General features: G+C 48.1%; 1 protein-coding gene across 6 annotated transcripts in view; it reads right to left on the reverse strand.

The window, feature by feature from the left end:
• Cacna1c (calcium voltage-gated channel subunit alpha1 C) overlaps positions 1-27686 on the reverse strand; it is a 669544-nt gene that overhangs the window by 164781 nt on the left and 477077 nt on the right. For 4 of the 6 annotated variants that reach the window (XM_045137289.1, XM_045137291.1, XM_045137290.1 and 1 more), the window contains exons 8-9: positions 27089-27192; positions 18315-18487 (exon numbers count right to left, since the gene is read on the reverse strand). In XM_045137289.1, coding sequence (XP_044993224.1) covers positions 18315-18487; positions 27089-27192 — 277 coding nt within the window. Of the gene's footprint in view, positions 1-18314; positions 18488-26686; positions 26791-27088; positions 27193-27686 lie in introns of all 6 variants that reach the window. The other 2 variants (XM_045137293.1, XM_045137292.1) reach the window with 2 other exon arrangements.

Consider the following 27686-nt stretch of genomic DNA (forward strand, 5'->3'; position numbering starts at 1 on the left):
CTAACATCCGTTCAAGAATACAGGACTCGGGCTGGAGAGATGGCTTAGCGGTTAAGCGCTTGTCTGTGAAGCCTAAGGACTCCGGTTCGAGGCTCAATTCCCCAGGACCCACGTAAGCCAGATGCACAAGGGGGCGTGTGCATCTGGAATTCGTTTGCAGTGGCTGAAGGCCCTGGCATGCCCATTCTCTCTCTATATATATATCTGCCTCTTTCTGTCTGTCTGTCCCTCTCAAATAAATAAATAAAAGTAAACATAATTATTTAAAGAATATGGACTCTACGAAAAAGTGTCAGAAGGAACATCAACGGGGATGGAAGACTCAAGGATTTAGAGAAAAACTGAAGTGGTTTACATATTACTTTTCTAGATGAGGAAGTGGGGGTCCAGAGAGGGAAGGGTGGTCTAAGGTTGTCACGTTCTCACTGGAGCCATGACAAGGACTCTGTAGGACTTCTCTTCATCTTTCCTTCCACCTGGCCTCCCTGGTCTGCTGGGGTGACCGTGTTCTGTGCTCTCTTTCTCCATCCTGCCTGGGCAAAGACACGGAGGAGGACGGGTTCTGGAGTCTAAATGCATGGGGTGTGACTGGGGCGGAGCCAGTGTTGGCTTCCTGTTAGGAAGTCGTCTGGTCTTAGGCAAAATTATCTGAAGCACTCGCCTGAAAATGGAGATGATCGGGCTGGAGAGATGGCTTAGCGGTTAAGCGCTTGCCTGTGAAGACTAAGGACCCCGGTTCGAGGCTCGATTCCCCAGGACCCATGTCAGCCAGATGCACAAGGGGGCACATGCGTCTGGAGTTCGTTTTCAGTGGCTGGAAGTCCTGGTGTGCCCATTCTTTCTCTTTCTCTCTCTCTGTCGCTCTCAAATAAATAAATAAAAATAAACAAACAAAATAAAATAAATGGAGATGATCATATTTCATGGTCCTCCAAGCCAGTTCTGGATGCGTGGAGAACTCACCACACCGGGCCATGCAAAGTCAAGTGGAGCCAGGCGTGGCGGTGCACGCCTTTAATCCCAGCACTTGGGAAGGCAGAGGTAGGAGGATCGCCGTGAGTTGGAGGCCACCCTGAGTCTACATAGTGAGTTCCAGGTCAGCCTGGGCTAGATTGAGACACTACCTTGAAAAAAAAAAAAAGAAAGAAAGTCGAGTGCAGGCCGCAGGGAAGAACCTCAAGAGTAGCTGCTTTGTACCTCAAAGGCCAGCGGGAGTCTGAGCACCTTGTGAGGGGTGTGTGTCAAAGCCAACCCCACGAATGGCTGGAGCTGCCTCCATCCCGACTGGAGTCATCTGCTTCCCGGATGCATTCACCACTGCTGTCATTCTCACTGTGAAATACCCGCGAAGCTCCTACTGTGTGCTCAAGGAAACATACCCTGATGTGGTTCCTGTCCCGGACACGCTCGTTACAAGGTAGTTTACAAAACCTCACTAAGCATGAGTAGTCATGAAGAGTAGTTGAAAGATGGCTGCTTGACCTTCCTATTGTACCTCTTGAAACTTTTTCCTTCCTTCCTTCCCTCTTTTCTTTTTCTTTTTTTAGTTTTATGATTTTATTTGACACTCAGAAGTTATTGACTGTCTGTAGACTTTTGTTTGTTTGTTTGTTTTAGTTTTTCGAGGTAGGGTCTCACTCTAGCCCAGGCTGGCCTGGAATTCACCATGGAGTCTCAGGGTGGCCTTGAACTCACGGAGATCCTCCTACCTCTGCCTCCCGAGTGCTGGGATTAAAGGCATGCGCCACCACGCCCGGCTGTCTGTGGACTTTTGAATGGGGTAACAGGGACACAGGTCACTGAAGTATAAAGCTTGATTGGTGAATCTTCATCCTCACCCCGTGTTCTGGAGTTGTACAGGGATATGATACGGGACATTCCTTATTCCTTTGGCCCAGATGGCTCTGTTGATCCTGGTGCCCAGGGGCACATCTGGAGTCCCCACCTCCTTCATGACAAACTTCCGGCTCTCTTTGAGGGCTCGAGGGGCCGGCTTCTTGAAGCCTGCCCCATGGCTGCTCTGTGAGCGCTGATGGCGTGGTCTCGGGTCACCACCCCTTGCTGGTGACCAAACAACCCTCCTCCTTCTCCCACCCCTCTTTGCAGGAGCCATTCTGCTAGGCCCGAGATGGAAAGGAAGCGCGTGAGGGATTATGGGAGGGATTCCTTCTTTCTTTGTTGAGGACAAAAAATAAAATAAAATCTCTCTTTTGTCTCAAACTCACAATTTGCCAATCCTGCTGTAATCTCCCAAGTGTGCCATCACACATGGATTGAATTCTTTGTTTTTTAACCCTAAGCCAAGCCAAGGCCATGCCAGGGATAGTACTCTGGTTTCTTAGCCTGCTCTCTGTCATGTCAAAGTTAGTCCTGTGTGACTACAATGGGACTCTGTTGTGGGCCATCTGGCCTTTCTTTGGCTACTCAGAGAGGTCAAGCTAAAATCTCAGGAAGGCGACTTCCAAAGACTCCTGTATTTTAACTAAAAAGAGGCTTAGCTTCTATGTACCAGTCATACCAGGAGCAGAGCAGAGCAACATGGAGCCTCAGCTCTGGCTTTGTATTACATAGATACGGTCTGAGCACATTTTTCAATATGCAACAATCGAGTTAGCCTAATGACAAATGCCATTCTCAGCCATCGCCAGAGCAACATGCCATTTCCATTAGGAGTAATGTTTCCTGGCCAGAATAAGACATGGAAAATAATTTTTTGGTTACCAACAATCCCCTTCAGTTTCACTGATCTGATTAAACTTAACTACGGAAAGAAGAATTGACAAATTAGATGCTGTTTCTCTATTTATTACCAAAGTGGTCGCTTTCCACTCCGTCCAGGAGGGCACAGTGGAGGTCTCATTAGGTCTCAGCTGGTGAAAACACTCACTCCATAAGTTTGCACCGCAGCCAGCAAATGAAACAGGCATTATGCTGAGGGCCGTGCACCGGATGAAATCAAACCTCTGCCCCTTTGAAGAGAGCTGACCTTTCCAATCCTTAAATGTGCTCAGCTTTCCCGGCCCTAACGAAGCAAGCAAGCATTTATTCTCACTCCTCTCTTAACCATTTGCTGACCGCTATTCTTGGCTGGCCTACCCAAGACAGAAGAATGTGAGGAATATTTCCAACCCTTTCCTTGACACATTTGAGGAAGAAAGGGGAGAAAGGGCATATATTGAAGAACGGTATCGTAGACTAGCATGGTCCTCCTGAAGAAGTGAAGAAGAAATGTTGCCCTAGGAACGGTTAATTTGCATGTCTGGCTCATTATATTTTCTCTGCCTCACCAGATCTAACCTGATCTGGTTTTCGAACTAACAGAGAGACAAGCAGGCCCCAAATCAGCTGCCCCTGAGGGCAGGAGTCTGAGAGTTTCTAAGCCAAGGCCACACGCTGCTTTCTGTCCATATTCGTGGTCACCTGTACTTTTATCTAGGTGCCACTGCTGGGCTTACAGAGACAGAGATCCTGCTGTAAGAATGCACGTTCCAGTAAATGAAGCTGGACAGATTCACATACAGGTTGAAGTCCTCTGGGGGCTCACTGGAGCGAATTATGATGCTTCAGAGTAGGGACACTGGGGTCAAGAGGGGAGCAGGGTTGAAGCCAGGAAGCGGGGCTGGGCTTCCTGTGCAGAGAGGTTCGGATATATACAGGCTCCTCAGAAGGAGGAGCTGCCTTTTGGGTAGCAGGTTGTCAGGGAGAAGTGTGCAGTAACAAAAGAAAAAACCCTATGCAATAACAGGAGTCTAGAGATGGCAGGATTCTAGATGCTCTTGAGTGCCACAGAGGTCTGATGGAGCAGGATGACCATGGCAGATTTGACCCAGACTTGTAGGGTTAACGCTAACAATGTGTATCACCAGGACTCGGGGCGAGTCACCAGAGCTGGCAGAGATTTTGCACTTGTCTGATCTTGCTCCCTTCATGAACCACTGAGGCACTTGGGAGAGGCAAGTTGCAGATTAGTTCCTAAGTGGGGTCTGGAGGGTCTGCTGCCCAATTTCCTCAACTTCCTGCTAGTTTCACTCTATCACGTGGTATTCGGACCTCAAACCTCAACATCCCAGTGGGGAATCATTTACTCCACATTTCTATACTCTCAGTTCACTGAATCAAGGAGAAGGACTTGGACTCATAGAACGAGTTAAGGGATTGTGGACATTTTAGGTCATGTGAATGGTTTTCTACCCTCTATCAGGCTCCAGAGGAAGGGCTGCAATTTTCAGCCAAGTTTTGGGATCTTCCCGAGGGAAACCCAGGCGTTTTTCCTAATTTTTTTGGCAATGGAATCCCTAATTTCTTCATCCATGCATCAAAGCAGAGTGACCTTGGGGCCAAAGGCTCTTTACCACTAATTGACCTTCATGCCCAGCACCTGTCCGGCCCCTGCCTCCGCGGCACACATCCGACCAAGTTCCCACTCTGGGCTGGATGCAGCCAGCTTCAGCAGATAGTAATAGACACAGGAAGCGTATAATGAAGGTTCCCAACAATACAGGGGTGCTGTGGGGCCGAGGAGCTAGCTTAGTCAGTAAAGGGCTTGTGCAAGCGTGAAGACCTAGGTTTGGATCCCCAGCACCCACATCAGAGCCAGGTGTGGGGGTGTGCGCCTGTAATCCCAGCACTTGGGAGGCAGATACAGGAGAATGCCCAGGGCTCATTGGCTAGGCCAATGGGTGAGCTCTAGGTTCAGTGAGAGACTCCATATCAAAACCAAACAAGGTAGGGAGTGATTGAGGGAAGGTATCCAAGGTTGACGTCTGGCTTCCACGCACATGTGCACAAGCACACACGTGTAAGCCAAATAAATACACTACAAACATGCATACACATTGCAGGCACGCCACACACAAAAAGCAAAAGAGAAAAAGAGAGATCCTTGATTTCTTCACATCTGCACTCTCTCTCTCTCTCTCTCTCTCTCGTGAGTGTGTGTGTGTGTGTGTGTGTGTGTGTGTGTGTGTGTGTGATTTGCAAAAGATTTTTGTGTATGCAATAGCTGGCCTGATACTGGACACTGTGATCGGATTTCATGAGTCACTGACAAGATATAAGGATTGAATCTCTGATTTGAAGCTGCTTCTTTTCATAAACCATCTCCCCCTGCGCACGAGCCTGTCGGGCACATAAAGTAAGGTTCTTTGACCTTGGCATCCATTGTCAAGGCCGTTCAAGTCTACTAATCACGTGAGCACAAAGCAGGCGGCTGCGGTAACTCTCCCAACTCCTCCTATGAGGCGCTGGCTTCCCAGACACTGAAGTCCTTAGAGCGAGGCATTTAGTCAAATTCAGGTTTGATGACTCATTTTTACAGCATGATTTAAAAGGTAGCTCCTCTTACCCAGACAGTTTAATAAAAATGTCTTAATATTCTTACTATTCGGTAAATAAACTAAAACAAATAAACTAAAACTCAAGAACTTTATCAGAACTCAAGTGCGTGGTTTTAGAAAGGATAGACTTTCAAACTTCCATCAAAGTTTATCTATGCCGTGTATGACGGCTCATGTCTATAATCCCAGCACTTGGAAGGCAGATATGGGAGGATCAGGAGTTCAAGACCACCCTGGGCTACACAAGCCTTTGTTTTAATCTGTTATTTGCCCAGTGAATCAGTCTTGCAGATCTGTGATAGGGTCAGTCTGATAAATGAATATGAGCCAAGTCTAAATTGCAATAAATGCTTTTTTTTTTTTTCTAAGGGCTAAACTTTGATTTCCTTTCCCCACCAGATCCCCTATACATTGGCTTGGGTTTACCCTGACAACCTCACAAGAGTCCATCTATCCATGATGGCTGCTTTGAAACTCAAGGTTCTCTAGGCAACCTTGTTTTTCCTTTTGTCCTTTGCTTGGAGGACACTTAGTTGTGACTGTCAATGAAAGAGTGGTCCTGCTGGTGGAGTCAAGCTAGGAGCAAGAAGGGGATGTTTATGGCCTTTTCACCAAAGTCCTAGTTTAAGTTCAAAGTCAGGTTAAGAAGAGAATAAAACAGTCCTTCCTGCTTGGAAGGCCCTCGCCCAGCTCCTGGTATGTATGCCACCTTTGATTTTGTTTACTTGTTTATTTTTTAAATTTATTTATTTGAGAGTGACAGACAGAGAGGAGGCAGAGAGAGAGAGAGAGAGAGACAGAGAGAGAGAGAGAGAGAGAGAGAGAGAGAGAGAGGGAGGGAGGGAGAGAGAGAGAGGGAGAGAATGGGCACGCCAGGGCTTCCAGCCACTGAAAACGAACTCCAGATGCTTGTGCATCTGGCTAATGTGGGTCCTGGGGAATCGAGCCTCGAACCGGGGTCCTTAGGCTTCACAATCAAGTGCTTAACCGCCAAGCCATCTCTCCACGCCTGTATGCCACCTTTGAGCATGTCCTGTGACTCTTAGAATTGAACTGTGCGTGAATCTCCCAAAGAAACCGAGTTTGTAGCATTGTAAGCTGGGAGATCAATCCAGTTGGGTGTCACCTGGGCCTGAAAAAGCAGCACCAACACAGGTCAAGAGTGGCTGGCAGGGTATTCCTGGAGGATGAGGACCAAACTGAGAGACCTGGGAACCTGACATGGCTGCAGAAGGAAGGTAGATACTGGCTCAGGGATAGAATGACAGGTTAAATGTGCCAACGACATAGACCCCCACCTTCCATGGGGCCACCCCTTTTATAGAGCAACCCACTGAAACAGATTCGCCCGTTTCTCACCAGGCTTGGTCCTTTCCCTCTTGCCATGGCTACACAACAAAGGTACTGAAAGACAGCAGGCTGGTGCTCACAGCAAGTTTACCACTATTGGGCTGGAGAGATGGCTTAGTGGTTAAGCACTTGCCTGTGAAGCCTAAGGACCCTGGTTCGAGGCTTGGTTCCCCAGGACCCACGTTAGCCAGATGCACAAGGGGGCGCACGCGTCTGGAGTTCGTTTGCAGAGGCTGGAAGCCCTGGCGCGCCCATTCTCTCTCTCTCCCTCTATCTGTCTTTCTCTCTGTGTCTGTCACTCTCAAATAAAAATTAAAAAAATTATTTTAAAAAAAAAGTTTACTGCTATTGGGCTGGAGAGACGGCTTAGCGGTTAAGCGCTCGCCTATGAAGCCTATGGACCCCGGTTCGAGGCTCGGTTCCCCAGGTCCCACGTTAGCCAGATGCACAAGGGGGCGCACGCGTCTGGAGTTCGTTTGCAGAGGCTGGAAGCCCTGGCGCGCCCATTCTCTCTCTCTCCCTCTGTCTTTCTCTCTGTGTCTGTTGCTCTCAAATAAATAAATAAAAAATGAACAAAAAAAATATTAAAAAAAAAAAGTTTACCGCTATTTAAGAGGAACAGAGTCTTATGGGACTCTATGGCCATCACCAGAGGAATGTGTTTCTGTGAGGCGAAGAAAACCTGAAGGATGGATTGTCAATACTGTGTTTGGTGTTGGTGCTCATATACATATATACTTGGTTTTTCAAGGTAGGGTCTCACTCTAGCCCAGGCTGACCTAGAATTCACTATGTAGTCTCAGGGTGGCCTCAAACTCACAGCGATCCTCCTACCTCTGCTTCCCGAGTGCTGGGATTAAAGGCGTGCGCCTCCACGCCCAACTTTCTTTCCTTCTTTCTTTCTTTTTTGAATAGGACACTGAGTCATGAGTGAGATAGAGTCCCTTAGAATTCTATATGAACACCTTTTAGGATACAGGTAGTGCTGGACTGAAACAGGCCTTTGTACGGCAAGGGGGAAAAGGACCAGGACAGTTTCCACCATTGCACAAACAGGACAAACCAGGCATGTAGCTACTGCAATGTGGGGTATTTATCCCCAGACTCCAGAAGCATGCAGGCCTGAACTCTGTCCTGGACGACCCGAGTCTCCTTTCCAACCCACACCCCGACTGACTCTCACTGAGCGTCAGCGGGCTCTTGGCTGGGCTCCCTGCCCCATCTCTCTATTTCCAACACACTTTCCATGCTCTTGGGCTGCCTGACAATTACCTTGAACTTTGCTATTTCTCTGCTTAAATCTCACTGGTGACACTCACTCCTAGGGCAAAGTCCTAATCTGGGTCCCTTTGGGAGCATAGTCTTCCTTTCTATATACTTTCATTTTCTTTCCTTTTTTTGTATGTCTACAACGTTGCCTATAGTTCTCCCCGCCAGCTTAACATGTCCTTCCTCTATTTTTTGGCTGTGTGAACTTCTGCCATTCTGTGGCTATGCGTCCACACAGCCGTGGTTCTACTGCCCCGCCACCCCGGCCACCTAGCTCCATCGTTTCCCAGCCTCCTGGAAACTTAGCTGGCAGGGGTCCTGGCCAGTGAAATACAAACAGAAGGGGACAGCCACACTTCCAGGCCTGGCTTCCCGATCCTCCAGCCCTTCAACCTTCCCTCTTCTGGGCAGATGCAGAGGGGGTAAGTGGGACCCGAGGTCCAGAATGACACAGCTATGAGAGGGCACCCTAGTGTCTGAGGGCTGTGGAGCCTCTCCTTCCCTCCCACCACACCCAGCCCCCCCCGACACTGTGTGGTGAGATTGGGTTCCAGGCTGGCCCTGGGTCTTGCCTAGGCTAAGCTTATGCTTACAACAAATTACCATCTCCAGCCCCACACGATTTTTAAAAATTCAAACTCATACCCTCTTGTGTTATAACTTAAAATTTGCTTTCCTTACTGCCTTCTTTCGCCCTTTCTTCTCCTTTCCTCTGTCCACTCTGCTTCGCATGCTGACAGAGAACAGTTAGGAGACCTCTCTGACTATGGATACGGGGTCCCCACTCTTACCCCCCCCCCAGCTGGGGAAGAGGGACACTCACATTAACAATGGCGAGGACAGCGGGAGAGAAGGGGAGGTCGTACGGAATCAGCAAAACTGGGCTCAAGGCCTACTTAACTCAGCGACTTCCAAGCTACATGGCATAAGCAAATGAGCTTTTATGAATCTCAGTTTCCCCCTTTACAAGATGGGACTAACGGTGCCCACACGAGACACTCTGAGATGGTCTGTTCTGCTCTCTTTTCACGTCCCCTGTGCATTCTGCCTCTTCCCTCCAGCCAGGGAGCGTCCACAGGGGGCCGATACGTGTCCACTCCCCAGCCTCCAAATGCCAACATTGCCGTCGATGAGCTCCAAGACCACTGCTTCTCCTCGGGGAGAGGGTTGCAAGAGGAAGCCCAACTTTGTTCTATCAACCCTCCAGCTTTCGACGTCTTAAAATTGCCTTTCGTCCTTTCTATTCCACACTGTTAACCACAATAGCCCCTCTGGCTTGTCATGGGTACAGCTAAGGCTATAAAAAAAAAGGATATCTGGCTAACCAAGTAAGAATGCCAGGCCATGAAATGAAAGTTCTCTTTAATTCAAACAGGATTCAACTCAATCCCATATCCCCTGCAGGGAGCCTATTCCATATAAACCACTGTCCTGGATACTGAGTGAGAGGCTGAATGAATCAGGAGGAGGTGTGGGTTCTGAGAGGGAGCGGCCAGGACCGTGCTTAGTCAGGTGTCAAGAAGAGCTGTCTTTGCTGACCTGGGAGGTTGGCAGTAGCCAGCAAGGGGAGGGAGAAGGGGTTTCAAATAGAGGCAGGTCTGCTTGCATGAAGGTCTAGAAACATGGAAGAAACAGGCACGCTTGGAAAGCAAGAAGCAGTCTGATTCTGCTACAAGGAATAATAAGTGAGGTGATCCGAGCTGGTGTATGGGACGCCTCAGAGATGCCTGGGGTACCAAGAAGATAAGTTCAAGTTTCATTCTGTAGTCAAGAGGAGACTTCTGAAAACTCACGATCAAGAAACAGCACTGGCGGCCCTGAAATATTCCCTTTCCTACGTGAAGCAGGTTGTCTGAGAGTGAGGATGGAGAACCGGGGTCTAGGGAGGCAGCTGCTTGGAGAGCATGGTTGGGAGGAACCCATCAGGAGGGCGGTAGTTGCTGGTCCCCGTGGAGGAAGGATGGGGCAGGGAAGAGGGAGGCTCTGAGAGGAGGGAGGGCAGCTGAGACCTCTGCGAGGGGCCTGGGTAACTGAGACCTTGGTGATGTCCTGGAGAGAGAAGTAGCCTGGTTGGGCTGGAGTTCTGTCAGAAAGACAGAACCCACTCCCCTTCAGGAACTGGGAAGCAGAGTGTCCAGGCTTGCCTCCCTGTTCAAGAGTCTCGCTCACGTGGGGCAGTATAACAGTCAATGGCCTGCTTTCTCTCTCCTCTGCTGGGTGCTTGGCCACTGTGGTAGCTTGAATGTATGACCCCCATAGACTCGGGCACTTTAAGATTTATTTTCATTTATTTATTAGGGAGAGAGAGAGAGGGAGAGAATGGGCATGCCAGGCCCTCCAGTCCCTGCAAACAAACTCCACATGCATGCACCACCATGTGCATCTGGCCTACGTGGGACCTGGAGAATCAAACCTGGGTTCTTAGGCTTTGCAGGCAAGTGCCTTACCCTCCAAGCCATTTCTCCAGCCCCATAGACCTGGGTATTTTATTAAAGCTTGTAACTTGGGTCTCCAGAAGCCTGGCTGGAGGAGGTGTCACTGGGGGGTGGATCCCGGGATCCAGCCTAAAGTTTGGGTGTGGATCTGAATTCCAGCCCAAATGTACGCAGAGAGGTGATTTAGGATTGTTGGAGGGCAAAAGTATCCATGAATGGAAATGGTTTTGAAAGGAAGTCATTAATGTTGCAATCAGAAGTCACTTCTGAACCGATAGGACAATCAGCCTACCCAAGTTCAGGGATGACCTGATCTCACCCATTGTGTCAGATCCAGGGCAAGGGGAAGAGGCTTTGCCAAGTTCATTCATGGCATTGTGTCCATTTGACTTATATGTGCTACAATGTTCTCAAATCTTGTACTGTGTCAGGCAGTAGGTAGCTCATCAAAGGGCCCTTAGGGTAACCTAGAAAACAGATACAGAAAGAGGTCTTTATAACTGTGCAAACTAGGTGGGGGCCATGCTCAGGTACTGGGGGTACAGTGGGGGGGGCAGTGCTTCTGCCTGGGGCATCTGGGAAAGTGTTTCTGAGCAGCCCCACGATGTGGTGGTGTGGAGGGCATGGACAGGGAATCATAGGAACTTGGATCGGGCAGATGGCAAATTAATCCAGAGTGTTGGTTCTCATCTGGGGCTCCTATTCCCTCACTCAATGTCTGAGGCAACTTTCTAGAGTTTTAGGGCTCTTATTAGAGCTACTGGGACACCTAAGAGCTGAATCCGGGCATCTGCCTTCAGGTAGCAATCAAGATGGGGTCACAGTGACCCTCCACAGCATAATCACGTAAGAGTGCTCGGCAAGAAGAGAACTGGGGGAAACAACGGATGCAGAACATTTCTTCTCTTGAAATATGAGCCAGATCTATCGTGGTGGAAAGTGGACTGGAGGCCCGCTCCATGGGAGGGAATACATCCCTGAAAACTTAAAACAGGGGTAGTCATGAGTCCTAGGGGTATAACATCTGCTGATGTCTGGATAAATGTATATACTATGCTTATCAAACTGCCCAGTAAGCACTGCTCTTAATATTCATACCCTTATATTAATGCTACTCTCACTTTGGGTAGAGAATCTTCTCTTTTCAGATGGCAGTGACCTTGGGACAACTCAGAAGGTATCATAGTGCTGGAAAGAAGTGACTGGAGTACTGAGTAACATCTTGATCACAGCTTCCAAGGCTCAGGGTCTAATGTAGAAGAGGTGGCAGAAAGAGTGTAAGAGCCAAAGGAAGGGTAGGACTCTTTACAACATGCTCCCTCCAGACATAAAATGGCCTGGATATCCATGACCTCATAGTGCCTGACACTACCTACACGAGACCATCATAAGAGGAGGAAAAGATCATGACATCAAAATAAAAGAGAGACTGATTGAGATGGGGAGGGGATATGATGGAGAATGGAATTTCAAAGGGGAAAGTGGTGGGGGGGGCGAAAGGTATTACCATGGGATATTTTTTATAATCATGGAAAATGTTAATAAAAATTGAGGAAAAAAAAAAAAAGAAATATGAGCCAGAGATGCTTGATGGAATTCTGTCACCAATGGAGACTTGCAGCTAACCCTGGTCACTGGCTAGGTCCAGGAAGTGCTGGCTGTATTTACCTTTTTATAAATAATTGTAAGATCAGGGCTGGTGAGATGGCTTAGCAATTAAGGCACACACCTGCAAAGCCTAAGGACCCAGGTTTGATTCTCCAGGTCCCACATAAGCCAGTGACACATGCACCTGGAGTTCGTTTTCAGTGGCTAGAGGTCTTGGCGTGCCCATTCTCTCTCTCCCTCTCTCTGTCTCTAATAAATAAAAAATAAAATATTTTAAAACAATAATGATTGTGAGGTCAAATGACTATGTATGTATGTGCTCTTGACACGTACTTAACGTACATCAATGATATTCAGATTACTGCCTGGAAGCCACATGGGGCCCTTCATGGGCAGCCTGCAGCTCTCCTAGGCCCTCAAGTTTTTATATTTCCATAATGCATTATCCTGGGTCCTGCTGGGTACGCAGCAGGCATGTGGCTCTGTTGGTTACTGATGATTGCAGAAGAGGCTCCAGAGTCATATAACTGAATACCACGGGTACACATAAGCAACCTTGCTTATCTATGTGAAAATCCAATGTTTGATTCTACTGTCTGTCTGTCTTTATATGCCCATCTCCACAAACGTGTGTCACAGGGCAAAGTTTAGAAGACTGAGACTATACTTAAGTCGTTCTAATGATATGAGAGTTTTCCATATAAGTAGACATTTAATAAATGTACTTTTATCTTGAGAGGAGAAGGAAAAAATAATGGAGGAATTCTTGTCTTTCTGTCTATAGCTTCCTCTCCTAATGCCTTCTATCAAATTTGATCTGGGAGCTTGACCATGGACTCTGACCTTGGAGTAGAGGACATCACCAATGGCAATTCACTCTATGCAGTGACAATAGTTTTGCAATCAATGGCTACAGGGAAAGCAGAAGCCCTTGGTGGGGTGGCCAGACCTCAACATTGTCCTTAGTTTTTACCACATAGGAAAGGAGCTTGGACACCAAGACCATTGTGGAAGCTCTGAGAGGACATGCCCTTTGTTTTTGTTTGTTTTGTTTTGTCTCACTCCAGCCCAGGCTGACTTGGAATTACTCTGAGTTTCAGGGTGGCCTTGAACTCATGGCGATCATCCTACTTCTGCTGCCCGAGTGCTGGGATTAAAGGCGTGCGCCACCATGCCTGGCTCCTTTCTTTTTTTTTTTTTTTAAAAATATTTTATCTATTTATTTATTTTGAGAGAGAGAAAAAAAGAGGCAGATAGAGAGAGAATGGGCACATCAGGGCCTCTAGCCACTGTAAAGGAACTCCAGACGCATGCGCCACCTTGTATGTCTGACTTTATGTGAGTACCAGAGAGTTGAACCTCAGTTCCTTGGCTTTGCCAGCAAGGGCCTTAAGCACTAAACCATCTCTCCAATACCGCCATGTCCCTTTCTTGCTGATCTTCCCCTGTGTGAACTTGGGATGGTTCTTGAGCACCACATCCTCCATAAGCAGTTGCTGTGGCAAGGTCCGGGGCTGACCTGGCTGTAGATGGGGACACAGAGAAGGGCTGGGTTCCATCTACTGCTCTTGGTAGGGCCCAGGCACTTTGGGCTGGCTGTGCGTGTCTCCTCCTCTGGCTTGTGTTGTCTTAGGAAAGCCTGCGTCCCCAAGTGGCTGGCAGCCAGGCCATGGCCAGGGGTGGGCAGGAAGCCTGACTCTTAAAATCCTGAAGAGTGAGCCTGATTTGCCACTTAGGGTCAGTCCAGCACCCCCCCAAGCAGCTCTCCTCAAGGACCCAGGACCCTCATCTACAGTCCAACTACAGGTCTAGTCCTCACCTCATATGGCATTACGGTCACCCTTTACTCTGGTTTTCTTCCTAGCTCCCTTTCCAAGGCTTTTCTTATCACCCCAATTTCCAAACTCTCATTCTAGTGTTTGGACCTCACCTCATTTCTGTTTACCCTCCCCACTCCCCACCATTGATCTAACCCAGATAAATGAGTTTTAAATTCCTATGTTGAACTCCCAAATTACATCTCAGTCCCACAGGTTTCCTGTGGACTTGCTCACATATTCACCATCTCATTTTGCACGTCTCATGAGCATTTTAAACTTAAAGGTCTGAGTTGGCTTTCTCCATATTCCCCCCCCCCCCCCGATACCCGCTGGGCTCTGTTTTCTTTATATCAGTATATGGCAATTCCATTTGTATATGGACTTGGAATAAACTTGGTTGTTTTTTTCTTCTCTCTCTCTCTCTGTCTCTTCTCTCTTATCTCATATTTGATCAATCAGCAAATAAGGTCATCCTGATCACCTCAATTATTGTCTAGATAAAGACCATCACCCCCAGGACACCCTCCCAGGGGTCCGCACCTCCTGACCATCTCCACTCCGTTCTGCGTGTGGCAGACACAGGGATCCCGCTAAGAGCATGTCAGATCATTTCACCTCTCTTCTCAAAACTTTCAATGGCCACTTGGCTCACTTCCAGCTGCAGTCCAAGCTCTCGTGTTGACTGATTTTGTGATCTACTGCCGGCTTCCCTTGTATCCCTTCCTACCACTTTCTTCCTCATTCATTTTCCCCTCCACCTCCATCTCACTGCATTAGAAAGGCCAGCCATGCTCCTGCCTAGAGGCCTTTTCATTGCCCATACATCTACCTGGAATGCTATTCACTTTTAAATATTTTTTATTTTTATTATTTATTTATTTGAGAGTGATAGACACAGAGAGAGAAAAAGGAGAGAGAGAGAGAGAATGAGAGAGAGAGAGAGAGAGCCAGGGCCTCCAGTCACTGCAAACAAACTTCAGACGAGTGCGTCCCCTTGTGCATCTGGCTAACGTGGGTCCTGGGGAATCGAGCCTTGAACTAGGGTTCTTAGGCTTCACAGGCAAGTGCTTAACCACTAAGCCATCTCTCCAGCCCTGCTACTCACTCTTAAATCTCTATTCTGATGCCACCTTTTCAGTAGGGCATTCCATGATCACCCCATTTAACACGACAACCTTGCAGCACATCGCTTTAACATACTACTTAATTTATTCTCTCCTTCACCCCACCCGCTCTTTTTCCTTCCTTCCCTTCCCCCTTCTAAAAGTTCCACAAGGGAGGAGGTAAGAGCTATTTTGTTAATTGCTATATCACCAGTGCCAACAACAGTGCCTAGTAGAGAACAGGCCTTTAATTTGTGGAGGGATGGATAGATAAAAAGACAGACACACAGATGGAAGGATAGATAGGTTGGCTGAATTCTATGCTTATATACCATTTCACATTTATATGTAGTTTTCTTCATTTACTCCAATATTTTCAAGCAAGGCCTCTCAACTCTGTGCTTTCTCTCTGTTACCATCCAATCTCTCATCCTACTTTCTCAGTGGCTTAGTAGCTTTTTCTAGGGTAATTGATTGGGCTTCACTTACATAAGCTCAGCTACTGTGAAGTGACGTGCCACTGAATTTTCCCCACATTGTATGCAGCCAGCTCGGGCTCCAGTGAACTTGCACTATTGCAAAGAGTTTGTCAAAGCTGTGAGGAAACAATCATACCTTTTTTTTTTTTTTCTTAAAAGACAACTTCATTTTGTAGGTGTCTGGAAAGAACTGGGAAATATCCCAATTCTATAATCTTTTAAAAGACATTTCAAGAGCCAGTTCTACAGCAATTAAAACACACATCTAATTCATGGCAGTATTTCTTCCTTTGTATTTATTTCCAATGGCAAGTCATGCAGTCCTAAAGATAAGAACATCAATTCTGGGGCTGGAGAGATGGCTTAACAGTTAAGCACTTGCCTGTGAAGCCTAAGGACCCTTAGGTTCGAGGCTTGATTCCCCAGGACCCACGTTAGCCAGATGCACAAGGGGGCGCATGCGTCTGGAGTTCGTTGGCAATGGCTGGAGGCCCTGGCGCGCCCATTCTCTCTCTGTCTGCCTATTTCTCTCTGTGTCTGTCATTCTCAAGTAAATAAATAAAAATAAATGACAAAAAAATTTAAAAGCTTCATTCTAAAAAAAAAAAAAAAAAGAACATCAATTCTAAGCCACAGACTTGGCTTTTCTGCCAGTCTATGAGGCTGGGGTTTACTTAATAATTAATCCATATCAGCTCCAGTTGTCTTGGGCTTCCCCAATGGGCACAGCCCTATGGATCCTGCCCAGCTCTGTTGCCAAGTCTCATTCCCTTTCACATGTGGCTGATTGACTTTGCAAACCATGCTTCTTTGGATCTTTGCTCCCCTGCCCCCCATCTCCCTGGAACTGTCCCTGCAGCATTGCCATTCACAAAGGAGCCAGGTCCCACGCCAGACCTCCTAGGACAAGGCCGGCTAAAGACCCCAAAGGTTCCTCTCGCCATCAGGAAGCAGCGCAAGGGGATGGGTGAGTCTGACATTATCCATATTTGCTTTTCAGGAAATCTTGGCAGATACCATCTACCAGGATGGGCCATTCTGTGTGCTCTTCTCAGGGCCTGGCCAGAGATGTGGGGTGGTGGATGGGTCTATCGGTGTGCTCTTCTCCATCAGGAAGGAAGGCTCCATGCTGGGAACTCTCCCTGGCATTTACTCTTTAGCGGACGTGGTCGAGGAACAGCAAGATTCCCTTGGAGAGTCCTGCTATAGTTATTGCATCACCGTGTGTCCCTGTGGACGGACACTGGCTGTCATTCAGTGGTGCGTGTTTCTAACACCATGCTAGGAGCAAGCTCACCCCTGTTATTCCTAAATGAGGGCAGAGCGAGACCTGGGACGTCAGCAACTATTTTTGGAAGTCAGCTTCTCTGCGGCTCACAAGACGATTGACTTATTTGCCATACTTCCCAGTGCTACAAGCTAATCGACTACACCGCAGCTCCATCTGTACTAGAAGCCAGAAGTCACATGGTTTTCCAGAAGAGCCCTCAATGGCATCGTTGCTTCTTGTTATGATCCACCAAAGGCCCCATCTTTTCAAATTACTTAAAACTACCTAGTGGAGCATGAAAGCCTCCTTAGGTTATTAAATTATGTTGATACCAATCTTTTGTGGTTTACGTGGTTTAATTTCGTATTTGCACCTTGAGCGGAGCTCTCGGGAAAGGAGCAGTTGACAGATTTATTACGTCAGTCTTTGGAATGAGGAAGCAGAGGGTCTCCTGGCACCTTTGTTTATCTTCTTCTTCCACTTGTACCTTCTTGTGCCGGGGCTCTTTTCACGTCCCTCTCTGCTTGGGGGACAGACCCCGTCTTCCTGCCCTCCCTCCCGAGGCTCCACACAGTAAATGTTCTTGGTTGGCTCTTTGACCTGCCTGCTTCCTTCACTACTCTAGACGGTCAGCTCAGGGTTTTGGAATCTGTTTTCTAAGTCAGGCTTGAGAAGACAGACATGTACCTACTCAAAACAGCAAAGAGAGACACTGAACACAGAACGAGAAGACCAGTGTGGTTCGTCCATAGAGGTCAAGGGCACAGGAGACAAACACAGTAGACAGACTGTCTCAGACTCACCAAGCATCACAATCCCAGGGGGGGTTGTTGTTAATCACAGGGGGCTGGGCTTTACCCCAGGGTTCCGAGTCAGTGGGTTTGGACAGAGCCCAAGAGTTAGAATTTCTACCGAGCTCCAGAGGGTACAGATGCCACTGGCAGCCTAGGAACGCCCACGTGGAGAACCACTGGGCTAGTCTCACTAAAGTCTGAACCTCCATGATTATTTTAAAATACTTGTAAGTCAACTATTGCTCTCCCTTAATATCCCAGGGCTAGCCTATCCAGGAATCTGACAAGAAACCCCAGAAGAAGGGATTGGGATCCGTGTCTATAATCTGTCTTCTATGGAATCCCTCTGGGGCTTCTCCAACCTTTCCTAGAAGCACATCCCCCAGCTTCTTGGAAATAACCTACTTAATGAGAAACCTTTGCCTCCTTTCCTCAGCAGAAAGCTCAGAAGCATCTGGAAGTTTCTTGCCGAGGAAGGGAGAGCCAGTCCTGCCCTGGTACAGTTTCCAAGGCAGCTGGCTGGTGGGATGTGGGCCCCTCTGGAGCAGGGAGCCTGCAGCTGCCTCCAGAGGGAGAGCCTGCGAGGGGAGCGCTTCTGATTCTCCTTAGCAGCTCAACTCTCTCTTCAGGTCAAAGATCGTGACAAGCCTGTGACGTTTTCTGGTTAACCGGCAATCATTTCCCATCCACCCCGAGGAGAGGAGCAAATCACTGGGAGGAATGTTACTCCGGGAAGACAAACTATGGGCTGCAAAGAAAGGTTAGCGCCGAACACTTCTGCTGACCCGCTGCTGCCTCCCATGATCTCCCATCATCACCCAGCCAAAGACGTGGAACCCCCGCTGCTCACTGTTGCGGGGCTTCTCTTCGTCCATGCCCTCGTCCTCGTTCTCGGGATCGATGTCTTCGGCCTGGGTGATCCAGTCCAGGTAGCCTTTGAGATCCTCTTCCAGCTGCTGCTTCTCTCGCAGCTTTTGGAAATCCCCTCGAGCCTTGGCCTTCTCCCTCTCTTTGGAAAACTCTCTGGAGAAAGAGGAGGGAGACATAAGGGAAGAGGGAGAGGGAGGGAGAGAGAGAAAGAGAGAGAAAGAGAGAGGTGCAGGGTGGGAAGTTATAGGGGAGGGACAACCAGGAGAGATGGAGGCAAGGGGAGATAAAGCAGGTCTTAATGGTTTTGTGCTGAGAACCCTGCCCACGTGCCCCTCTCGCCCTAGACAGCTGTCTCCTTTGCCCAGTTCTGTCCTGGCTCCCACACAGCACCTAGAGGGCAGTCTTGACACAAGCCCCGTGAGTCTAAGGGGATGGGGGCTGTTAATTTCCACCTTCTCCCCCTAGATCATGGCCATGGGCTTTGACTGTTAATAATGGCTATTCTCCAAATATCTGGAAACCCCTTTCAAACTGTGATTATAAACCCCCCTTATAGCAGTCAAGGGACATGCGTTTTCACTTTACCTGAGATTTGGTGACACTTTAAAAAAAAATCACAAAGGTTCCTCACTCACACTGGGCCCTCAGAGCCAACCGAGTCTGTCTCTCCCCAACTCTGGCTTCAGCAATGTCGCCCTGGGAGCTTAAGAGCCACCATGCTTAGAATATTTGCACTATGAAAAGTGGTCAATGCCACTGACCAGGGATTTTTCCCCTGAGGGCCAACTATTTCAATATTTACCAGTACCTTAGTGGCTGTGGGGGGAGCGGGGTCCCTGGAGATTTGATCACCTCAATCTAGTTGTCAGTTGTCATGGCTACAGTTCACCCTACCTCTTAGCATGCCTGGAGGGAGTTCAATCCAGGGAAGTTTCCTTCCCACATAGACACTAATAAGGATTCCAAACACAAGAAAATGTCCTGGGGATGCCCTTTGTGTTAGACCACACTGAGAATAGGAAAAAAAAAATCCATAAAATGAAGATGATATCAGAGTTAAATGATGCAGTTTAAAGTAATAGTAAGTAGATACTGCGTAGTTGGCCTGGAGTTTTCTGGAAGGGCAATTTGAGAAACTTCTACAGAATGACTATTTCTTTTCTTTTAAAAAAATTTTTAAATTAGCTTATTTATTTGCCAGGAGGGGGATGGGAGGGAGAATGGGCAGGCCAGGTCCCTAGCCACTGCAAATGAGCTCCAGATGCATGCACCACTTTGTGAATTTGGTTTACGTGGATCCTGGGGAATTGAACCCAGATTGTTAGGCTTTGCAGGCAAGTGTCTTTTAACTGCTGAGCCATCTCTCCAGCTCTATTTCTTTTCTATTGTCTATGACTTGGTCCTTATTTTCGTCTCTGAGTTTGAATTTACTCTCGGAGCAAGGGTTTGCTTCCATAGCACGTCTGTGCCTCTCCTTCCCAGACGGGTGGGCACGAGGGTTTGGTCTTTTGAAACATGGTCTCTGGGGAAATGAGACCCTTGGTGGTTGGTGGTGTGAGAGACATGGGCAGGCGCGTGTATTCTTTTATGTCTTGATTAGTTTCCGGACATCATTCTTGCTTCTCTCCTCAGCAAAGACTTGGTTCAGGACAACAGGCTGTGGAAACCATTCCCTCCAGAGTTTGTGCACAAGCCATGCATTCTAGAGGAAAGATGCATTGGAGGCAAGGATGTTGCCAATGAACCTTAGGAAAACAAAAGGCTCAGTCAAGTCCCCTGTCACCACATCCTGCCCACCCTGTGTTTGCACTGGAAGAAGGTTCCAGTGCTCAAGATTTTCATGGTGAAATGGGGCCGGGGGGAGGGGCCCAGGAGGAGTCCAGGGAATGTTTTAATTGGGAGGATGTTGGGGCTCTCAAGCTAATGAGTTCCCTTCAACTGCTGCCTTAATGGTGCTCTGGTTTGGATTGGATTTGCTTCTTAAATTTGATTGAATCCAATTCTAATTGGATTGAACTTGCTGTTCCTTGGGCTTCCTGCCAACAAGCAGATACCTTCATTTCCTTCCCGGGGAACTTTGTGCCAAGGAAAAGGGGCGAGATTAACAGATCACAATGCAGCCGGGAGCCTGGGCTTTTTGCCTTGCTCCTGCCCAGCTTTTGCTGTTGGTAGGCATGGAAAAGATGTCGGCCTTTTGCCCTGACCTCTTGCCTTACACTGGGCGAAGCCTTTCCTGGCCTTGACGTGACTTTCCGCAGTTTCTGAGGACACCTTCCTCCCTAGGCCAATCAGCTCCAAAACTTGCACCTCAAGTACCCTCTGTGACAGCCTCTCTGCCTGCTCCCACCTGCTTTCCTATCCCCTTTACCCTGCAGTGGGTTTGCCAAGAGCTTCCTTTAGCTCCTCTGTAGATTTTGCAGAGGGTTCAAACTTTGGTTACGAAACATCTACCCGCCCTTCTTTTGGAGCCGAGAGAAAAGGACTGGGAACCAGCTAGCGTGAGGAAGTGGTTCCGGTCCTGTTTTACAGCATCTCACTCTTGGAGTCAAAGCTCGCCATCCCTACACCCAGACCTATGGGGAGCTAAACATCCATGGGGAACAAAGGAGAAGGAAATCCCCAGATGTTTCTGAGGGGTCTTTATACGTTCTCTCTCATGTAGAAGAAAGACGTAGTAAAGCAGAGGCACTAGAAAAGTGGCCCATGCTGCAGAGCTTCGTGGGGTTCCATTGGATGCATAGGGTGGGGACACACAGCCAGGCTGTGGCTAGAGGGCTAAAGTGAAGGTAAGCTATTATTTCAATACCAGGTCACATGGGGGGGGGGCGCTGGATGACAGTGCCTGGCTCTGTCTCCTCACCCGGGTGGCAGTCATGTGCCTGGTCTCAGGATTGAGCTAATGTAGACATGAGGCCCCAGCCTGATGGGCTGCGCCTTGCCCAGGGACTGGAAAGACAATCATTCACCACCATGGGATCTGGCGCGAGGCAGGGATGCACCTGTCGCCAGCAATGGCCAACATAAAAAGTGAGGTGGGAGGGGTTGATGGATTGGGGAATCTAAACAACGCCCTTTGAAAACCAGTATCGAGTGGATATTCAGTAATGCTCTTATTTGTGGGTTTGCTGAAATTTGTTTGTCATCCCCCAAATCAATTAACTGTTGAACTTTCACAGTCATCTGCGGAATGTGCGCAGCATGCTCTTCCCCTACCAAAAATAAATAAATAATAATAAAAACCTCACACATTTCCAGCAGCTGAGGTCGAACAAGACAGCCCTCTTTCCTTGATTCTGTTCTCACGATGTAAACAAATGCTCTTTTTGGGCTCACTTTATTTAGTGCCACGTCTTTTGCATTTTTCTGTGCTTTTTATGGGCAATTTTTACTGTTTAAGACGGCCCCAAGCATAGTTCTGAAGAGCAGCCGAGTGTTCTGAAATGCAAGCAGGCAGTGATGTGCCTTACAGAGAAAAGATGCATGTTGGATAAGCTTGTTCAGGCATGAGCTACCGTGCTGTTGGCCAGGAGTTTAACATTAATGAATCAGTGATACCAAATAAGGCATTTTTTTAAGTGAAAACACACTTAAAGCTATGTTTTCATTGATTGTATAAGGTGACCGCACTCTCACTTGCAGGAATCTAACCTGGTGTTTCTTCGCCTAGGGTCAGTGTCCAGCATTCACTGATTCAGTGTTCACATGGCCTGGCAGAAAATAGCCTCTGCCAAGGATGAGAATCCGCTCTGGATGGCCACCTCTCCTGCTCCCTCCTGTGACCTGTGTTGGCCTCTGCTTGTCTTGGCATCACATCTTAACAATGGTGCCATGTTCCAGATAGACTTTCAAGTTCTGAAACTCCTACCCATCATGACCTCTGCCTTTTGAGGCAACAGACATACCCACCTCCCAATGTGAAAAAAAAAGGACGGGACCCAGGTAAGAGACTTCAGGTGAAGACACATGCCCAAAGCACCCACGTTTGCAATCACCAAATCAAAAAGCACCCAGGGCTGGAGAGATGGCTTAGCGGTTAAGCGCTTGCCTGTGAAGCCTAAGGACCCCGGTTCGAGGCTCGATTCCCCAGGACCCACGTTAGCCAGATGCACAAGGGGGCACACGCGTCTGGAGTTCGTTTGCAGTGGCTGGAGGCCCTGGAGCGCCCATTCTCTCTCTCTCTGTCTCTATCTGCCTCTTTCTCTGTCTGTCTGTCACTCCCAAATAAATAAATAATTTTTTAAAAAGCACCCAGATTCTAAGGTACAGACTCCTGTCCCCTACTGCAATTCATGTGTAATTTCAAAATTCATTGTCAATGCTGCCATCTTAATTCTCATGGGCTGAGCTTTCTGGAAGAGAGAGTGACTGTCGTTCACCTATTATCTGTGCTGTCCACACTAATGCCAGGCCCGTGGCTCGCACAGGGCTGATGTGAGGATCACATGGAAGCTGTGTGAAAAAAAAAAACAACAAAACTCAAGAGTTGCATAGTCTTCGCACTGACTGTCTGCATTCCTGTCAGAGATGCAGTGTTCTGGGTGTGACAGGGTTCCAGATAAAGGATGCCAAACGCCCAGGTGACAAAAGCCTTGAAATGTTGACCTTCATAAACGGAAACTTTATAAAATGCCATTCCCTATCTTCATGGGCAGAGCCCACTTTATTTAAGCTTTCTTTGCCGAGTAAAGGATATAATGTACGAGGGTGAGTGGCTGCTTAACTCGATGGCCACAGGGTTCTGACGCACACACCCTTCGACCACAGGACTCTAAATGTCAGCGCTGCTCACCAAGTCACTCTGCTTCCCTCATGGCTGGTTAAGTCCTTCAGGGATGCCAGGCCCCTACTGACCAACCTGCCCGGCTGGGGCTGCCCTGTAGCGTCTTTGCAGGTTTTCTTTTTGGGGCATTTTCTGTCCCCGGGCTGGGTCCAGGAACCCTGCCTGTGGATTGCTTCAGCTGCCACTCCATTCCCTTCTTGCCTGTAGCTTTCACTTCTGGTCTTTATCTCCCCAGTTCCTGTAGTTTACCAATCCCGGATCAAACACTCAAGTGGGATGGGACTTGGGAGTTAGGGGTGGACGCTGTGGATTCACAATGCTCAGGTCAGCCCTCCATCCTTTCTTTTTTCACAAGTTAGAATGAATATAGTTTTATTTATTTAATTTTTTTTTTTTTTTTTTTTTTGGTTTTTCGAGGTAGGGTCTCACTCTAGCCCAGGCTGACCTGGAATTCACTCTGTAGTCTCAGGGTGGCCTCGAACTCACGGCGATCCTCCTACCTCTACCTCCCGAGTGCTGGGATTAAAGGCGTGCGCCACCATGCCTGGCTTGTTTCCTCTTTTAAACGTCTCCTTCTCCTCCTTTGCAGAATGGAGACAAGAGTGGCATTAGCTCAGGCTGGAGGGATGGCTTAGTGGTTAAGGCGTTTGTCTGCAAAGCCCAAGGACCTTGGTTTAATTCCTCAGGACCCACGTAAGCCAGGTGCACAAGGGGGTGCCTGCATCTGGAGTTCGTTTGCAGTGGCTGGAGGCCCTGGTGCACCCATTCTCTCTCCCTCTCTATCTGCTTCTTTCTCTAACAACAACAAAAAAGGGCGGCGCTAGCTTATGAAACTGCTTCACGCATTACTGAATTGATGTATGTAAAATCCAGAGCCCAGGCCCTGAGCTGATGACTGTCCATGTGATAGGTAAGTTCATTCCATGGCCTCTGAGACTTTCCTGAATGCACTGGAAGACAGGCCTAATTGTAGCACAGCTGATGAATGAGAGGGTGTTGGCTGCATTCTTGTGGTGACTGTGGTGACATCAAAATGCTGACTCAAAACCATGACCGGAGCATGTGGTCAGCCAACCTTGCCTACAGCTCCGTTACTGCAAGGAGTCATTCCGAGTGGCCAGCCACTAGAAAACGTCCGAAAGGGTAGCTTGACTGCTCATGGACACCTGCTTCTCTGGGCAGAAGGCTCATCAAGGATTCTGGAGCTGTAAGGAGCAGGCTGCAGCTCTGGGAATGATCAGGTGCTGGAAGGCTCCAGAACAGACCACGTGTGGATTCAGGCTCACGGGTTTAGAGCCCCCATGTTCCTGACCCGTGTCAACTAAGTAGCTGGCTAGCTACCTAATTAACTAACTAACTACTTTCAACATCATTAAGCAAAGGGTTTGGGGGTAAGGTGATTATGCACACCTATCCTCCTTTGACGTAAATGAGACCAACGCGTGGCTTCAAAATGACTTTTCCTCCAACACCAACAGCTGTTCTTTTTATTTCTCTGATTTGACACCATCAGGTTGGTCGCTTCTCTGGGAGGGACAAGAAGAGCTATGGGCTAGAGGAGGGGCCTTTGTGGGCTAGTCCACATTCTCCCCATCAGAATCCTGGAGGAATTTAATACTGTCAGATTTGGTCTCTAACCTTTGACAGAAGAAAGTGGAAATGCCTTGTTGTTTTCCAAGGCCGGGAGCTCTGGGCTATGTCACAGTCCAGGCTCACTCAATGCTTATCCACTGGCTAGTGATGAGGAGACAGGAGCCAGGCTAAGCCAAAGTTCTGCTCTCGGGTCTGCTGATGGCCAGCAAAGTGACATCTCTGGGCTCACGTCACTCATCTTTAAAAGGAACATTAAAGCAGTTCTAGCTTCAGTTGTTCCGTTCAATAACTTCATGTACGCTGACTATAGATGAGTCACTGTGCTTTATGGGAACTATTTCCATCACTACAACCACCTCTCAGTTGTCATTATCTTCATTTTTTTTTTTTTTTTTTTTGTGATGGGGAAACAAAGGTTTTAAAAGGTGCAGTTGCCCAACATTATGCAGAGCTGGGAGAGCCAAATTTCTGTCTTGAATTGGGATAATTAGGTTGATTTTTCCCTCTAAGATTCACCCACATTATAAACACAGGGCTATTTTCTTGTGTTGGAATATAAAACATGAAACCCCTCAACCCTCCAGGCAGCTAACCAAAGGCTTAATTCTACTCTTTTCTTTTTCACCCTGGTCTCCTATGTGGCCTCACCTTGGCAAAAGGCAAGATGTCATTCAGGGCCATGGGAGGTGTAGGGGGGGGGAGTAGAGTCTTTTTCTCACCCCGTTGCAGACTGAAGCCCATGCCCTGCATTACGATGTGACAGAAGACTGAGCGCCATCCCAGTCTGGACTGACAGTGGCCTCCCCCCTCCTGCCTGAACTGCTTTCTGTATTAAGTCCCTAAGTGCCTGCAAAACTGTGAGACTATCTGGCCTGTCCAAGCAAAGCAGAACCTGCCCTCCCCCACCCCACCCCGGTCTGCAGCCAAGTCAGCAGCGTAGGTCACCCACGAGAGGGTCAGAGAGCCCTCAGGAGCATTAAGGTTTCAGGCTTTGGCAGGGCTGGCATGGTCTGGTGAAGACAACGGTGGCTAGGGAAAGAGCTAGGCTCTCCCTGGTGAGAAGGTGGCTGTTGTTGGGAAGCCACTGGATGTCCCAGTCGTGAACCACGCTGTCACCTCTAAGCTTATCTGAGCAAGGGCTAAAAGCAGGTCGTTCATACTTGTAGCATCGAGCTAGACTTAAAAGAAGAAAAGAATCCATCTCATGTGTAAATTACCTGTGGCTTTAAACAAGTTAATGTCCTTTGTATTCAGAAGAAAAAAGTCGGTGATGGATTGCTTGGTCAAGGGGTGAGAATGGAGGAGAGACTTTTCCATCTGCATTGGTTTGCATACATACATGTGTATATGCAGAGGGCTTGGGTTTTGTTTCGTTATTATTGGTGCTGGTGCTTTTTTTGTTTGTTTGTTTGTTTTCTGTGTTGGGGATAGGACCCAGAACCTGTATCTACCTAGCCCTACCCCCATTTTTCTTAGATTTTTAAGCCAAATTCTTTCAGCTTTGGCCTGTTTGCTGAATAAAAATAATTTGAAATCATAATTGGCTCAAGAGATCTGCAAGGCTGAGGTTGTGAAGGTGTGAATTCTCCTCAGAGTCCTGTTTCTGAGACCTTTCCACTCAAATTCTTACTGCACTGCTTTTGAGGCTCATTTAGTAAGCCACAAGAAGAAGCCTTCTTGCCTGGCTCAGTAGCTGCTGGGTATGGGTGGGAGTGGGGGGGCTTGGTGAGGGAAAACAAGGACAGGGTGTCTCCTTGCCAGGGGCCACCACCCACACACTAATGGGTTCACTCCTGTGCATCTGACCTTTTCCACAGCCAGGCCAAAGACCTTCACTTCAAAGCTCCTGAGTGACCCCCCCCCCCACTTTATCATAGGTTCATCAGAGCTAGAAACAGAAGAGTGCCAGGAATAGCAGAAAGAATAAATAAAAATAAGTGGAAAAAAAAATCAAGACCTTTTTCCTTGGTCCTGCTTACCCGCTAAGAACACCGAGAACCAAGTTAAGTACAAAAAATGACCCTATGATGATTAGTGTAACAAAATAGATCCAGGGCCAGTCCCTTCCTACGGCATCATTGACCTGGAAGAATGGAATGATAGTTAGTGAGGCACACACACACGGCAACCGAGCATGGCCGAGTACCAGCCGCTGGCTCCCGGATGCTGAGCCAAGCAGCATGGGACCCCCCGGGGATCCTTGAGATGAAACTCAGACGCCAAATAGCCTGCCCGGCCAATAGTCAGAATCTGTGGTTGGATAGAGACTTTTTCTTTTCTGTTTTCCTGGGATTGTTAGGGTCCTGTCTCGGAGGATCCTAGTGGAACCTGGGACCTTGCTCGGCTGCATTGTAAAAACAACATAGAAGCATTCAGCTTACCCGCTCAACACACCGAGAACCAGATTTAGAACGAAAAAGGATCCAAAGATGACCAGACTGACAAAATACACCCAAGGCAACTCATAGCCCATAGCGTCCTGCATCTGGAAAGACGAAGGAGAGTTAGGACAGAGGCAGCAAAGTGAGGTCAAGCGAGAGGCTCATAAGAGGGAGGAGGAAGAGATCGACAGAAGGTGTGGGGCAGAACGTGGCCTCTTGGTTTGGTTGACGTGGCTCAGGAGCTAACGCTACCCTTGGCTTCCTTCCAGTTCAAAAATCCTTCCCTGAGGCCTTGATCTGAGCTGGGAAGGACTTCCCTCAGAAGGAGTCTTGCCTGTCTCTCTCTCTCTCTGATGTTTCATTTGCTAGAAAAGAAATAGTTTTCAATGCAGTCATCCTAGGAGATGGGTCACCTCTAAACTAAGCAGTTTCTTCAACCTGGGATGAGATTAGCTCAGCTGGGTTTACGTGGACATTAAACCTTAAGATGTACCTGGGGTAAGCCTGACCTTGGGTTCTGAAGTGGATCAACTGACAAGGCTGGGGAATGAAGGCTTGCAATACACGTGAGGACTAGCTCTTCCCGAAGAGCTTGCTA

The sequence above is a fragment of the Jaculus jaculus genome, chromosome 18 (genome assembly GCF_020740685.1).
Source record: "Jaculus jaculus isolate mJacJac1 chromosome 18, mJacJac1.mat.Y.cur, whole genome shotgun sequence".
Lineage (NCBI taxonomy): Eukaryota > Metazoa > Chordata > Mammalia > Rodentia > Dipodidae > Jaculus > Jaculus jaculus.